General features: G+C 38.6%; 1 protein-coding gene across 2 annotated transcripts; it reads left to right on the forward strand.

Moving 5' to 3' along the window:
- The first annotated feature begins 251 nt into the window (after positions 1-251).
- Positions 252-13532, forward strand: zc2hc1a (zinc finger, C2HC-type containing 1A). 2 transcript variants are annotated; one of them, XM_017716460.2, is made up of 10 exons: positions 252-338; positions 2520-2590; positions 2955-3071; positions 5052-5087; positions 7482-7623; positions 7720-7868; positions 9678-9774; positions 10610-10712; positions 10797-10907; positions 12378-13532. In XM_017716460.2, exons 1-10 carry the CDS (start codon positions 323-325, stop codon positions 12511-12513), a joined length of 978 nt encoding a protein of 325 aa, XP_017571949.1. In that variant the 5' UTR covers positions 252-322; the 3' UTR covers positions 12514-13532. The 2 variants fall into 2 exon arrangements, with proteins under 2 accessions (XP_017571949.1, XP_017571957.1); XM_017716468.2 differs by lacking the exon at positions 5052-5087.
- Positions 13533-16090: the final 2558 nt, after the last annotated feature.

A 16090-nucleotide genomic window follows, 5' to 3' on the forward strand; every position in this document is an offset into this window, starting at 1 on the left:
GATGCTTGAAAAAAATAATAAATGAATAAACAAAAAAAAAATCCAACAATGAATCCATGAGGATTCCTGGGCCGCCTCCCACGCCCCATCTGCCGTTCACAGCAAAACGGTGCACGTCCCCCTCTGCCCGGGGAATGGCCAATGAAATCGATGGATACTGGATCGTAGGAGCCAGTCGGACGAATCAAGCGGCATACGCGGTCCTTGTTCGAGGAATAACCAATGGAATGTGTGGACGTTGGCGAGTGGGGGTGCTGTTTGCGAGGCTGGTCGCTTTCCGTTACTACAGCAGCATCTCCAAGGAGGAACGTTACCAAGAAAGATGGAGGAAATTGAAGGTAAGCACGTAAATAAATAACAGAGGCGTCCCTTGTGCTTTTATGGTTTAGTTTATGTATTCATACCGTACCTTATAATGTTGGAATAACGCAGTTTAACAGGTGTGAACAGTGCTGTCTGTCTTTTGTTGGCCAGCAAGCGAACGTTAACCTAAGCGGCTGTTCCCCTTTTAATGATGGTGTGATGATCCAAGATTTCTTGGCTCTGTTTGAGCTGTGAGACTGCTTGTCCGGGTGGGTTGGGTCGCCTAAGCCCTTATCAGTTTCATTCTTCAGTCAGCCAGATGCTGGAAACCCTTTGTCAGCCAGCTTACAGCTTTGTTTTTCTCTAGATAACCCTTTAATGTTTGGCAGGTTGGCCTTTGTTTTGATATTTGCCAGCTGAAGGGTCGAGGGCTGCAACTTGGCTAGCTAACCTGGCTGTGCAGGAGCCCAGATACACTCCTAGATTTAGCCGCTTGCTAACGTTAGCAGTGATTAAACGTTAGCTGACTATGTTTTGGAGGTCTTGTGGGCAGATCTACCATTATGTTTTTTTTCACGGCCTTGTCTTTTTAAAGTATTTTTGAAGTAAAGCTTCACTGAAATGGCGAAGTGAGCCTCACTGCTTGGCCTGTCATTAAAGGGGAATTCCACCAATTTTTTAAAAAAATCTGAATTATCTGATTTCTGAGATGTAAGCAGTCATTAAGAGTGGTATGATGTGAAGTGGGTCATTGTAGAGAAACTTACAGACCCAGGTTTCTTTACAGTGGTGGTAATAGCACAATTCAGCCCTTTGTTTTACTGTCCAAAACCACCGGTGAACCTGTACATGTTCTCTATTTGCTTTTATGTGTAATGTTGATGATAGTAAACTAGGCATAGAGCTGAAAAATCTGTTTTGGGGAGACTGTTTTGCCTAACAACACTCTGCATGTACTCCTCCCCCATGGACAGATTAAAATACATTTTAAGCCAAAACTTTATCACATTATATGTCTGATATAAGTGATACTTTTTTGATCCCACAACCTGGGAAATTCCACCTCCGCTTTTAACCCATCCGTGAAGTGAAACACCACATGCACACTAGGGGGCAATGAGCACACTCGGGGAGCAGTTGGGGTTTAGGTGTCTTGCTCAAGGACACCTCAGTCATGGACTGTCGGCCCTGGGGATCGAACCGGCAACCTTCCGGTCACAGGGTCCCTAACCTCCAGCCCACGACTGCCCCAAAGCAGTCATCAGATATCAGCATGTATCTAACCTTTTCATATAATATCTTTCTCTGAATGAGCTTTCGGATGTATTAAACCCTTCAGGCCTTTGGCTCCTGTCACCACCACTGTGAACTCAGCAAGTTTCTCTAGAACAGAGCATTTCACTCCAAACCACTCTGAGTGACTTTGCAATTCATTATGTAGATTTTTTTTAAAAAATTGATGTTAAAAACCCATGTGGTTTGTTATTGAGTGATGTTGATGTAGACACACCCTATGTATGAGATTTAATTAACTACACGTAGTAAATGTAGGACAGTCTTATGTAACACACATAAGGTTACGCAGATGTTTGCGTTCGGTGTTGTAGTTGCTTTGATGCATCCAGCAGGATTTTTACCCCCATTCACTGCAATTAGTCAAGTGACATTTCCGTAGTCGAGGTCATGAACTTGCATGCCCAATTTGCATATTCGCACTCAGGGGCATAACTACTGTGGGGGCAGTTGCACTGAGGCCCATGGCACAAGGGGCCCAGTCCTAGAATCTTTGTTGGTCCCCTCTTACAAATACTGACTTACAAATATTGTGCACCATTGACTCTCAGAAAGATCCAGTTTCTTAATGACATACCAGACCAGACCTGTCGGCTTCTAACAATGCTGTGCACCCACCCTCGTGTCTGTTAATCTACTTCATGTTCATAATGCTCATCCATGGAAACCATTTTCAAACTGATCCTTCATTATTAAAAATTGTAAGATCTTAAGGAATTGGTCCAACATGAACATTTAGGTTAATAGATGTTAACGTATGGAATAAAGCACCAATATATAATTTAATATATAACATGCACAATAGATAGCCATTTATCTATTTATTTATTTAATTAATTAATGTAAAGCCATTTTTGTATAGGGGGGTTCTCTGTTGTTTTCCCACTGTGGCCCAAATGTTTATAAAATTTTTTCTTGTCTAGAATCTCCACCTGTATCTGAAGATCTGCAGCCTTGCAAAATATGTGGCAGAAGTTTTTTTTCACGAGTGCTTGTAAGTCCTCTTTTTTTTTCTCTCGTGTATGCTGACATGTTATGGCATGGAGTATGGGAAATCACCATTCTGAATAAGACAAGATAAAATCAATAGACTTACACATGCAGTCTTTCAGCCTGTACTTACTATGCTATTGCTCTTTAAAACCCCTAATCAAAACAAATGAGCACATGCTTTGGTAGGTGTTCACACAAAGGAGTCTCTCCATTACACCATACACTTGGTGATATCAAGCATGGCAACAAGAATGGTCTCATGAGTCATAAAGTAAATTGTTCCACCACACTTGGGCTGTATTTTTTTCGTAGATTGTTTTATAACCTAAAGAGACTTTCCACTTTCACCCTGTCACGTTGTGTAGAAGAAGCATGTGCCCATCTGCCAGAAATCAGCAGCGAAGAAAAGGAAAGTTTTTGACTCCAGCAGGCAGAGGGCGGAGGGCACGGACATCTCCACTGTGAAACCCCTCAAACCAAAGGTAAGAATGGAGCCCTGGGTTTGGGGTTCACGTTTCACAGCTGTAACACTCGTCAGTCGTTTATGGAGGGGAAAAAAAGAAGCCCTTTTTTAGAACTCTTTGCCTGTTTACACCTGGTTGTTTCTTGCTTTTTGATTATGAGGATTACATCCAGATAGGGAACTTTCACTAAAATATACTGGCCGGAAAGCTGTTAAAAGAGCTTTAAATCATTCACGCACACGTTTATACAAGTGCAGCTATACCTGTCTTGCCCAACCACATTTCACCATCAAAAATCACAACTTCTGTCAGTATGTTATGTCATAATACACATAGACCGTGGGCACTAAAATTCCCGACTATTAGCATCAGCTGCTGAGGTTAGTACTGTCTTTAAAGTGTTAGGTAATGAACAACACCATGCAAAATTGTAGAGAAGTTAACCATCTTCACTATAGAACAGGAAAAAACTGCTGATGGCAGATGAGCTGTTTTGCATATTATAGACCATATGGCAATCAGATTTCAACCTGAATAACTGGAGACTCATTTTACTACCAAATGTAGTCCTATCAGGATATAGTCCTCATATAAGTCACATGAAATAACTGAGAGCTGGACGTTGCACTAGCTGTACGCAAGTTCAGACATGGGTTAGTTGCAAAGTAGTTCAGATTTATGCTTTACTAAATCAAAATGTGTTGTACCACACAAACTAGGTTTTTCCGTCCTTCTAAGCAGGTGTAGGTGTTAAGGAAACAGTCAGACACCACATGCAATGCAAAAAGAATTCCAACAACATGACACGACTTCTTTTGGTTAAGATGACTAAGCTGAAAACATTGAATGCGCTGTGCTGTGATTTCACTTGAAGATCTAATTGCCAGCCAGGTTTTAACTTTCAGCTGCAAGCATGAAGCTAATATCCATAGCTCAGGTGAGTGAGACTCAGCAGCCAAAGCATTCCAGCTGGACAGAGACCTTGCTTAATGTGGTACATTCAAATGTTAAAGAAATACCCAAACAAAACGGTGAACTTGGAAACTTTTCCATACCGGATATTTTTATGGGTGTTTGTCTGCTAGTGACTTCATGACCTAAAGATTTGTGGTCTAACTGAATTCTGTAAAAGGATAGTTTAAAATGATGTAGGTCCAATCCCATTTCTAATTTTTACGCCTACCTCTTGTTTTTGAGTGTCACCTTGCCCCTTGGAACTGGGTTACAACAGCTAGTGGTAAAAATCTTCCCCTACAAAATGAGACCCTCAAATGAAAAGGACATTACTATTAACAGGCTTCTGGCGGTGCTCTGTATACGACCCTCAAATGAGGGGGGGGGGTTGCAATTATTTATTATTGCCCACCCCTAATTCTTTGAGATATTCACCAGGTTCTTGTTCGAATTCTCCAGTTCCACCTTGAATGAAGCAGCAGTTACATTTAAGGTGGAACGGTAAATTTAGCTAGCAAGCTACCGAGACATTATCATGCTGTTAGTGATGTGTTTTTATGCTTTTTATGAAGAATAGGACCATACACTTACCTACTAAACTAAGACAATACAATGATTATCGGAATTTTTAATGGAAAAAATACTCACATTTGGGTGTTTCTCTGGTCGCTTACGTGGCTATCTTGCTTTTTTTTTCCCTCATAACAACCCAGTTGGAGTGTTCCTCTGAAAAACCTCCATTTAGAGGGTCATACAGCAGTAAATTTGCCCTACCCCTCTATCTCAACACTAATCATGCCACCTTCCCCCTAGGCATGAATGTGCAAAACGGAGAACTAAGGGCTAAGTGGCAAGGGGTGGAATAGGATTATGGCATAGTGTGAAGCACTTAGTAAAGAGGTTTAGGACGAACCTATGTAAAAACTTACGTGAAACTAATGCAACCCAGTCCAGGTGTGAACAGCGTTCTTTTTACTTACCCAAACCTCACATTATTCCCTCATGCTCTTAAATACTCTGAAAATCATTTTGATTGCATTTCAGTTACAAAGTTCTACAGGCAGCTCAAAATCTGATAAAGTAAGTTGTGTATTTGTTTTCATTTTTTAATTCCAATTTCAAATGTGTTTCCGTTTTCAAAGAAAAGTATTCAGAAGGAAAGTTGTAAGCTTGATCACCCATAGTTAAATGGCATGCTAAGTTGGTTTCCTATGTGAAAGGTTAAAACATCTTTTATAGAGAAAACACTTAAATATGGGATTTCCTGCAAATCATAATGGACAATTAAAATTGACACTTTTTTTCTATTGGACTTTTAAATTTCTATTTCTATTGGACTTTAATAAAAGCTCAACTTATCAATTGTGCCATAACTTTTGCAGAGACCACATTTTATGTTGTTTTATTTGTCCCTAAAATGTTACATTGAGCTAAAAAGCTGTAATTGTGCATTAATATGACATTTGTTCTCTGTAGATGTGCAAACTTTCCCACTTAAAATCAACTGAACATCATTTGACCAGGGGAATACAAACTTACAGCTCCATTTTATTGACTTTGTGCTTTTCTGTGCTCTTCAGCGTCATTATGTCACTAACATTATGGTCACAAGTGTGTTTTGATTGTGATAACTTCCTTTTGTTTGTTATAGAACTATTGACATCTTCATGATGCATTTATTAGAGTTTGTGAGTACCTGTCACATGCTTTCTAGGACTATGCACAAGGCTCCTGATAAAACCCTTAATCAATGAGCATGGCCACTGACCCATTGATTGGCTCTCAGAGTGGCCACACTAATAGCTTCTTGTTGCATTTCTTTTTTAACAGATTGTAGTGAATTTTTAGCACTCCTTATTCTGAGCAGGTAATTTTGGAAGCTTGCCACAAGCACTCTGTAGGTGCTGTTACATTCAGTAGAAGGCTGTCTAATATGTAGTTTTAGGAGTATGCGCTAATCTGTATTGCTTATTTTGCTTATTTGTACCTCAACACAGTTGGCTGACGTGCTTATAGAAGAAGTGTTTAGCAGCTCTTTATCAGTACAGTAGAACTTCAATAGTTTTGCATAAGAAAAAAAGAAGACAGTTTCATGAAGTAGCCATTATTATTTAAAATGACATGGTACTGTGCAAAACACTTAGGCAGCTAAAACTATTGTGGTTTTGTCACTAAAAAACACTGTGTAATTACAATAATGGCAATATAAATACTTACAGTAAAAATAAAGTTTTTCTGATTAAAAATATAATAATTGGCTAGTGGGTTGGGGAATACAGATAGAAGAGCAGTGGTATGGTTCGTGACTTCAGTGAACTCCAGCCACTTCAAGGAATTGGTCAATTTCATCAGCACCTCACCTGATTTAGTTTAGTAAAGAATTGATTAGATAAAATAATGCTTACTTCCCAGATGAATAACAAATCATTTTCTTGATTGTCAAACATTTTGCACAGTACTATGTACTCTGTAACAAAATTAATCAGTCACAATGTCCTTAAAAAGAAAAAGAATCAAGCAATTTGCAGTGTAGGGTTGTTGCTATTACTCAAACTTGATTACTGGATTCAAATGTATCATCTCCATCAATTGGCAGTGAATTGCATTGTTAGTTTACAAGATGAACTGGTGTCTCTTAATGTCGGAACAGAGTCTGAAGATGTTCACGTTAAGGATGTGATAAGAATTGCAAGTTTTGGCTCCAAATATGTAATTGGCAATTAGCTGTTTATTGTTGTTATTGATTTGACAAAGCCAATGGACTATTCTTCATTTTCTCATATTAGTAACCACCTGGGACACCATAGCAATGGCCTAGCAACACCGTCGCAATCGCCAGGGATACCATAGCAACAGCCTTGCAGCAAACATGATATGAGCTATTAAAAAAAGCCTATCAAAATTTGGCTGTTAAAAGGAATGGGAATTGTACATAAAAAAAAAAACACTGATTGGCCTGAATATAAAATAATTACATGACTAATTTTCAGGTTAATCGATAGTTTGCTCAATTGCTATTATAATTGATAGAGGCAGCCCTATTCACAGCATGAGGTTGAAAAGTGTGTAGAATTATGTTTGTCCATTTCTGATCATTAACTACTACTGCCAGTTTCTGTCATCAAACCTCTTTAAAATTCCTCTTGCAGGAATACTCTTGCATTTCTGCCTCGATGGTAATGCTTTTCCGGAGTGCCTTAATCCCTATTTTTCAAAATATATTTCAGATTTAAGACATATGAATGTGCATCTTACACATTTTGCTTGTTTTTAGTACTGTAAACAACAGAAGTCATGATTTGTTGATACATGGAGATCATACTGGGTCATTTGCTGGACTTCTTGGATCTTTCGTACCGTTTGTGTATTCTTGCTTGCGCACTGAGTTTTGCGCTAAACTGTGTTTAATAGTTCTGCTTGCACTGGGCCCTACTCAGTTAGCCCTTTCATTAAATGGCATGTTTGTGTCAACAGCCTGAACCACCCAAGAAACAGTCCACCTGGCGCAGAAAGCATGAGGAATTCATCGCTACCATCCGTGCTGCCAAGCAAATAAATCAAGTAGTAAAAGATGGAGGTCCCCTCCCCCCACCCCCTCCCCCATCCTACGACCCAGGTAGAAAAAAAATACAACTCTGCACATTGAGTTACAGCATAAAAGAACACTTACACCGTTCCAGAGCCATAGCGTAACAAGAACGTTTTGTTCCAGATTACATTCAGTGCCCGTATTGCCAGAGACGGTTCAGCGAGAATGCAGCAGATCGCCACATCAAATTCTGTAAGGAACAGGCGGCCCGCATTTCTAATAAGGGCAAGTTCCCTGGAAGTGACAAAGCCAAGCCTCCAGCAAGGAGCCAGGTTAGTCGCTCACAGAAGTTCATAATGAGGACACAAATCCCATGTCTGCTATTACTTTAGGGTGGTTGGAAAGCAGGGCTCTCAGAGTTTCCAGCTTGTTAAGCAAAACTTGACTACACAGTTAAAATAGGCAAAAAAAAACACGCATGTTCTTGTTGAATCCTTAGTGATTGGCAGATGATATGCATGAATACGTGATGCATAGTTTAAATTCTCCTACTGGTCTTAAACAGTAAACAGAGCCTGGACACTCATTTATATTTTTTTTATTGTTTTGCCACAAAAGGCCAGACCTAGAGTAAGCCTAAAGCAAGATTGAAATGAATTTCCAATGTTGATTCACCATTGATGCCACAGTTTAGTCCAAGATAAGGCTTAATCCATGTCTGGGAAACAGGCCTGTAACTTTTTTATATTTTTATAATGGAATGTTTTCACAGCTTCCTAGTTTATCCTTTTCCAGTAAAGTATTTCTCAGTCTTTGAAAGGCTGTACATGGTTTGTTATTATTCAGCTTTTATTGTTGTGTTTCCAAAGTTGGGACGCTGTGCAAAATGTAAATAAGAACATGATTTACAAATCAATTAAACCCCATATTTAATTGAAAATAGTACAAAGACAACATATCAAATGTTGAAACTGAAATTTTTATTGTTTTTTGAAAAATATATACCCATTTTTAATTTGATTCCAGCAACACATTCAAAAAAAGCTGTGACAGGGGCAGCAAAAGACTGGTGAAGTTGTGTTATGCAAAAAAAAAAAAAACACCTGGTGGAACATCTCGCAGCTAATAAAGTTAACCAGAAAAAGGTCAGTAACATGACTGGGTATGAAATGGTATGAAAGATGGGGAGGGGTTCACCACTCTGTGAAAAACTGTATGGGAAACAGTACTGCAACAATTCAGAAATAAAGCTTCTCAATATTTAAACTAATATTTAAAAAGGAAACTATACATAAACAGGATCCGGAAACGCCACCACCTTCTCTGGGCCCAGATTCATTTAAGATGGACTGAGTCAAAGTGGAACAGTGTCCTGATGAATCAAAATTTTTGGAATCAATGACGCTGTGTCCTGTGAGCTAAAGAGGAGAGGGACCACCCAGCTCGTTAATAGTGCACAGTTCAAAAGCCAGTATCCATGATGATGTGGAGGTATGAGTGACTTGTACATCTGTGAAGGCACTATTAATGCTGAATGGTGTATACAGGTTTTGGATCAACATATGCTGCCATCCACACAGCATCCTTTTCAAGCAAGGTCTTGTTTATTTCAGTAAGATCATATCAAACCACATTATGCACATACTACAACAGCATTGTTTCACTGTAAAAGAGTCTAAACTGGCCTGCCTGCAGTCCAGACCTGTCACTCACTGAAAACATTTGTGTCATTATGAAACAAAAAATACGATATAGGAGACCCCGAACTGTTGACCAGCTAAAATTCAAAACAGCAGTCTGACTCCTCAGTTCCTAAACTGTTACAGAGTGCTGTTATAAGAAGAGGTCATGGAACGCAGTGGAAAACATGATCCTGTCCCAACTTTTTAAAAATATGTTGCTGGCATCAAATTCAAAATGGGCAAATATTTTTAAAAAAATTAAAGTTTCAACATTTGAGATGTTAGTTTTTATACTATTTTCAATTAAAAATATGCTTTAATTGATCTGCACCTCGTTGCATTCTGTTTTTATTTACGTTTTGCACAGCATTCCAAGTTTTTGGCAACAGGGTTCTATACTCAACTTTGTTGAGAATGAGAAAACATTGATGACTGAGACAAACTTCTCTGTTTCTGCAGTACAAGCTTCCTCCAGTGAAGAAGGCAAATTCAGTATCTTCTGTGTCTTCCTCTCGCCTTCCGCAGCGTTCAGCATATGGACAAGGTGGAGGAACAGGTATTGTCTGATTGACAGCGGTGTCAGTATCAGACTCTGTGGAAACATGTACAGTCTGATAGTAGTCGCACAAAACTTTGGGCATGGGGACTTCCACCATAGTGCTGATGACTTAGACATTTAACTGTGTGAGGGCATGCACCAACATGAGGAACTTGGTGATGCAGGAAATGTTTGAGGCATAACAATCATCAATATCTAGCTCAACAAGTATAACATTAGGCAGTGGAATTTAAACTCTTTGGTCTAAAAGTCCCGGCGGTCTCAGCTTTGTAGAGATTTGCAGAGTGAGTGTTTTCCCTCTTTTTCACACTAAATAAAATGTACTCCAAATGTAGTCGATAAGTCAAGACAGATAGATAACAATGTGTCATACAGGCTCAGAAACCACATAAGCTGCTATTTTGAGATCAGCAGTTTAAGGGAGGTGTGAGAATTTAGGCATGCGATTTGAGTTAATAGGTGGTAATTGGCTTCCATAACTTGTTAGCCACATTAGCTTGGTAGCTCCAGCGTAAGATTAAATAAACAGATTTTAGACATCATCAAACATTGTTAGGCTCTTTGACTCCATCTGGGGTAAGAGGAAAATTTTGTGCATTTCCATTGGCTTAAACTAATGTTCATACTAAATGGAAAGTGAAGAGTTTCAGAGAAGAGAGTGGGATATTACCATTCCACAAAAAACAGACTTCATAATATATCCACTTTGCGCAGTGACTGCTGTAGTATTTTTTTTTTTTCTTTTTCAAACCAAGAAAGGGTGGTCCTAAATCAGTGCCAGGTATAGGACATCAAAGCACACTACACCTCTAAAAACTCTTTCCCTCATTAGGGATTCCCAGCAGTAAAACCTCTGCTGGCACAGTGAGGAGCATGTCTTCTGGCTACTCTCCATCTCGTACCAACTCCAGCGGCCTGACCAGTCCTCCATCTGGGTAATACATGCTACAAGCTGAATTCCTTGATGACTAAGATTTTCTTATGAACTCTTGTTAATATTTTCCATGTGATGTGTTCAGTGTTAGTATGAAGCCCAAAGGCGTAGTTACTCAGAGTGCTCTGAAGAACGCAACCTCTGGAATAGGAGTGAACAAGAAGAAGGTCTACAATGCAGACAACTACAATTCAAGGTACATGCAGCACAATACCACCTTATCCTTTCAGGTCCAGTACCGTAGAGCAGTGGTTCCCAAACTCTTTGACATCCTCAAGCTGGTCAAACACACTTCTGCCCTGCAAGAGGAAATACATGGCAACAACATGATTTACAGTAATGTGCAAAAGTCATAACAGCCACAAGTTATTATTATTTTTTGGAAATAGAATAGTGAAAAAAGACAGGAGTCTCCAAAACTGGAGTTCAGAAATGATTAAATGCTAAATAGAAACTGTCACGAACAACTGTGCAAGACTAAGTAGACCACCAAAACTGTCACCATCAAATAAACACACCCACACGATCATCTTCTAAGCCGCCTCCTCCTTCTGGGTCGTGGTGGGTGCTGGAGCTTATCATCAAATAAACAGTACTTTTGAAAAATATCAGATTTTTCTGTCCATCTTTCCACTACAGGAATAGAACTGAATGCCACTGGTCAGGAAGTAGGTGTCAAGAAGCCCTTACTGAGAAAAGGAAACAAAAAAAGCAGAATATTTGTACTCAAACAAAGAGCAATGGGCTTGCTACCCTACAGACCTCAACAACATCGAATGTGTTTGGGATTACATATTTTGTGAAAAACAGAAAATACAACTTCTAAGACTGAACTTTAAAAGTTTGAAGAAATACCCTGGGTCATTTCTTTGATAAACCAGTTTTCATTAATGATGTCTTTAAATTAAGATTGCAGGGATATTTTTCAAAAGTTCAGATTTCATTGGAAAACTGAAAGCAAGTCACTTAAACAGAGTAGAAGCTCTAAGAGGAAAATGGTGGACACACAAAATACAGAAAAACACAGAAATTGTCTGTATTTGTAAAATATGCTATCTGCTTTTCTCCTGGTGCCACATAATGTATAACTTCTACATTATGGTTGGACTCTGGGTGGTCTCTTACTGTGTTATCTCACTTTTGCATAATACTGCATACAAAAACACAGTTTTAATTTAGTTAACGTCTTTGACACAAAAAACCATATATATCATTTTTAGTGTGAATGTGTCCAGAATTAGAATTGAACGTTTAATATAATACTTGTATAATAGCTGATCGATGGGTTAATGTTAGGCTGCATATTGTTGTATGACCTTTACTATATTTTGCATTATAAGCAATTACCAGAAACCCTTCATTTGCTTATTTCTGTCTGATATTTGGTCCAGCATTTTCTGTTGGGTATATGATATGTGCCATCTGTAATTCCAAGTATAATTCTTTCAGTGGTGCAAAATAAAACAGGTCCACAAGTCCACTTCAGGCAAGCAATGTTTTGCCACATTCAGCAAGAAAGGATGATTTACAAGATGCCCTTTGCTTGTCAGAGTATTGTGGCAGTGAATGTCAATGGCGTAGTGGGAGTGCTGTTCTTTGTTTTCTGTTTCAAACAGGCCCCTGTTTTCCTTTCAGCCTTTTGTTACAACATTTTCTCACTTCTTAGGAATGATGTGAAATATGAAAATGAGGTGGATTACTCCATGCAGGGGACCAAGTTCTGCCATGAATGTGGGACCAGATACCCTGTGGACTGGGCCAAGTTTTGCTGTGAGTGTGGGGTGAGAAGGATGTGCATTTAGAGAGTGAAAGAGAAAGGGTTTGATAAATGTTTCAGTGCTGAACTTTTCCTTCCATCACGCTAGTGCCCTGGTTGCATTCCCTGTTCAAGAATTACAGCCCTTTTCTATTTTTTTTTTCTTTCAATTTTCTTGTGTTTATTATTGAAGTGCAATATGATGAACTACTGATTCAAAAAGAAATAGAATTATTTTTTAATCAGGAACTCCATGCGTAGAACCATGTTTAGAATTAAGAGACTTCTAAAAGTGGAGCATATCGGAGCTATTGATGCAATGATTTTGATGCAATTGATTACCGAAGTCAACATTGCATCTATGTAAGGGAATTTAACAAGGAATTGAAGTATTATCACTTAATTTATGTTATTTATTACCATATAATTGATACATGTTTAGAAGTGACGCTTACACCATGCAATTCAGTTTTGTATCACCTTTGTGTTTTGTATTTCTTAATGCTTAAAAATGATCCTAGTATTTTTATCTGTATTGAATGTGAAATGTATGAAAGGTACATTCACACTATGTAACAACAATCCATCACAATCTCCTTCCCCTCAAGCTTGATTGTGCTTGTTCCGCAAACATGTTCGGATGACCCCCAAAAAAAAACCTCAGCTCAAAGACGACTGAAATGACAAATGTCAAATACGACATTGCTATACTTTCTGACCACTCTCTTCAAACTGTATGCAAAGAGTAGCTTTATAGCGCGGACCTGCTGCCCCAGGGCCTTTTAAAAGCCGTTATCACTGCAGCTCGGCAAAGGTCTTTAACATTTTAGTTTACGTAAGCTAAAAGGCCTCAGAGTCAAAGCTCTGGTTAGCTTTTCACTCAGCTGTTACAAAGGCAGTGCAATTCTAATGAGCTTGTGGCGTCTGCCCTCCATCTGATGTATTATACATTTTTGTGTGGCAGAAAGAATACGGACTGCATATTGACAACAGATTTGTCATTCTATGAACAGAATGTCAAATTCATTTTATATCCTCCTTAAATAAACATTCATGCGAGAGGAATCCTCGTGTTCTTGTGGTTACTGAGTTTGATGTCTTTTCTTGATGCATCCAGTTTGCTAATGGTTAAACTAGGCATGGTCAATGTAAAAATGAAGTCAAAAAGAATATAGGGTCTTCATATAAAAATATATTTATTCATAGAGAAGAGTATTAGGATCATAGAGAATATTAAGCATTAAACCAGATTTGTGAGCAAAACCACAAACCTGTACACCAAGAATGTACATTGTGCCTATGTGTAACATGCGCATGACACAACATGCCAAGCAGTGCAGGAAAACAAAGGGGATATCCATAGTTTCTAAATAGTTACAAACATGGAACGCTGGTGAAGCACTTGGCTTCAGAAAGGTCTGCTTGATTCACAGCAGTTAGTCCTGTGGATGAAAACATGCACTTTGCCCATGAAAGCATCTCAGAGTATCATCACTGGCAGGGGTGTGGTCAATCATATAACCACCTGATTTTCCTTCCTTTCCTGGCAGTGGATGTTGTTCACCAGTCCCTTCATCATATGTTCATATCCTCTTAAACAGATTTGAGATTGAGATTTTGAGTTTGGAGTGAAACCAAGCTTCATTGTTTCCTGAATGTCTCTCACAGGGCCTGCACTTAAGCAGCGGAGTTGTACTGTTCGTAGGCTTTCTGGATTTTCAAAAGGCCGTTTTTATGTCTGCAAAGCTTCCTGTGCAAAGGAACTTTTGACGGCTCCCCCTTAAATGACAAAAGCAATAAATGACCGGTTAATATTACATGGTACTTTAATAAAGCATTAAGCCGTGAGAAGATGTGCATTACAGTGAGGTGTGGTGTTAGTGGACTGCCTGAAGTACTATTCGGACATGATTACATGAGGAGTGGTGTCATTATTACTGGTGTTTTGAGTGATTTTTATTCATTTTTACAGACTCTGCACTACTGTGTCAGTAGAGTTTAGCATCATTTTATCTACATAGAAATATATTCAGGTTACATTTGTATACAATTTTTTTTTTTTTTTTACATCCCCAATCAAATGATTTATTGTTTATTTATTGTTTTTGTTTTTATGTGAAAACAAGTTAACATATATACACAAACACACACACTTATTTTATATTATTACATGTTAATTATAAAAAAGAAGACATGTAAAATTCAAAATCAGAATAAAATGAAATTAGAATAATAAAGTGCCATTAAGAGAAATGCAGTAGAGCTAACAGTATTATAAACGGAGCTGGAAGCTGCTCAAATAGGAATGTTTTCAGCCTGGATTTAAGCGTTTTACCTTAATCTAAAGTGAAGTGACAAGTCGGTAAATATACCCGTCATATCCTAAGGAAGTTTCCATGCTTTTCTATCAGTATGACAGCACTCTTTATGCTCTCTGCGGCCCAAACTGCGGCCTCAAGCGTATAACTCGGATCATTTAAACATGGAAAATGACAGGAAAAAGTGGTGATGTTTACTGTTGGCTGTTAATTCACACATACTGCATTCACCTGGTTAAGCTAAATGAAATTATTACTAAGCGTTTGGACACGTTTTCTGCTTGTGAGCAGAGAAATATATGGAACTTTTAAGAACTTTTTGGTGTGGCAGCCGTGTGTAAATTGAGTAGCAACTCCCATCTCTGCCGTTTATACCAAGATTTCTTTGCCCGAGTGAACCAGTCATTAACGTTACAGTCTGGTGGTTGTATTATATTACACCTATGATATCTGATCCAGCATTTTCTGCTGATATCAGTCCAATACCTGGTATTGGCCTGGTGCCAACTCTACAATAAATGCAGTGTGGTTAGTTGACAGAAGGCTGTGGCTGCCAACAGCAAGCTGTTTTGTAATAACCAGCCACATTTATACAGAATTTAATTCATGTGTGCAGTCATATGTGTGTTTTAAAGTGCATTTATTAAAGGCTCAGGTAGTCTGATTTGAAGAACGCATGGATGGCAATGCACTTGCCCAACTTCATTTCAATAACTGTGTCTTACCTGCTGGGTGGAGCACTGACATCCTAGAGATGCATTTATAGCTCTCACAAGCCTCATCAGTTTGTCAGCCAGGTCTTTGTCTAAATCCTTTGGTATGCGTTTACAGGACTCATTGTGGATGTATTGTGTTGCCTGTGAGGATTAAAACATCAATGTGTGAGTCAAGTCAATAAGTGCAATTACCTTTTCAGACACTGGGAGGCAGCAGAAATCTCATGTTCTGGCCGTGGTCTAGGTTAAATCCCAAGTTGCCTTTATTATTAGTCATCGCTGGTGTTTCATAAGGTCACGTATTACAGTAACAGTGATACTGGCAAAGACTTTTTCTAACTTAACTCCTTATTTTGATCTGTTAGGCAGACAGGGTAGATTTTTGGATTAGTTTTACTTTCCCAATAGTCACATAATTGTTGTTTGTCATTGTTACTCAGTCTAACCCCTGAAGTCATTATTAAAACACCTATTACTGTTACGTGCTGTGTTAGGTGTTTTCGGTCAGCACTCTTTTTTGCCAAAATATGTTCCGAAGCCGTTCTGAGAAAGGCAGGATTGTATTAATTATTATTATTATTTTTCAAAA

This window comes from Pygocentrus nattereri, chromosome 24 (genome assembly GCF_015220715.1).
Source record: "Pygocentrus nattereri isolate fPygNat1 chromosome 24, fPygNat1.pri, whole genome shotgun sequence".
Taxonomy (NCBI): domain Eukaryota; kingdom Metazoa; phylum Chordata; class Actinopteri; order Characiformes; family Serrasalmidae; genus Pygocentrus; species Pygocentrus nattereri.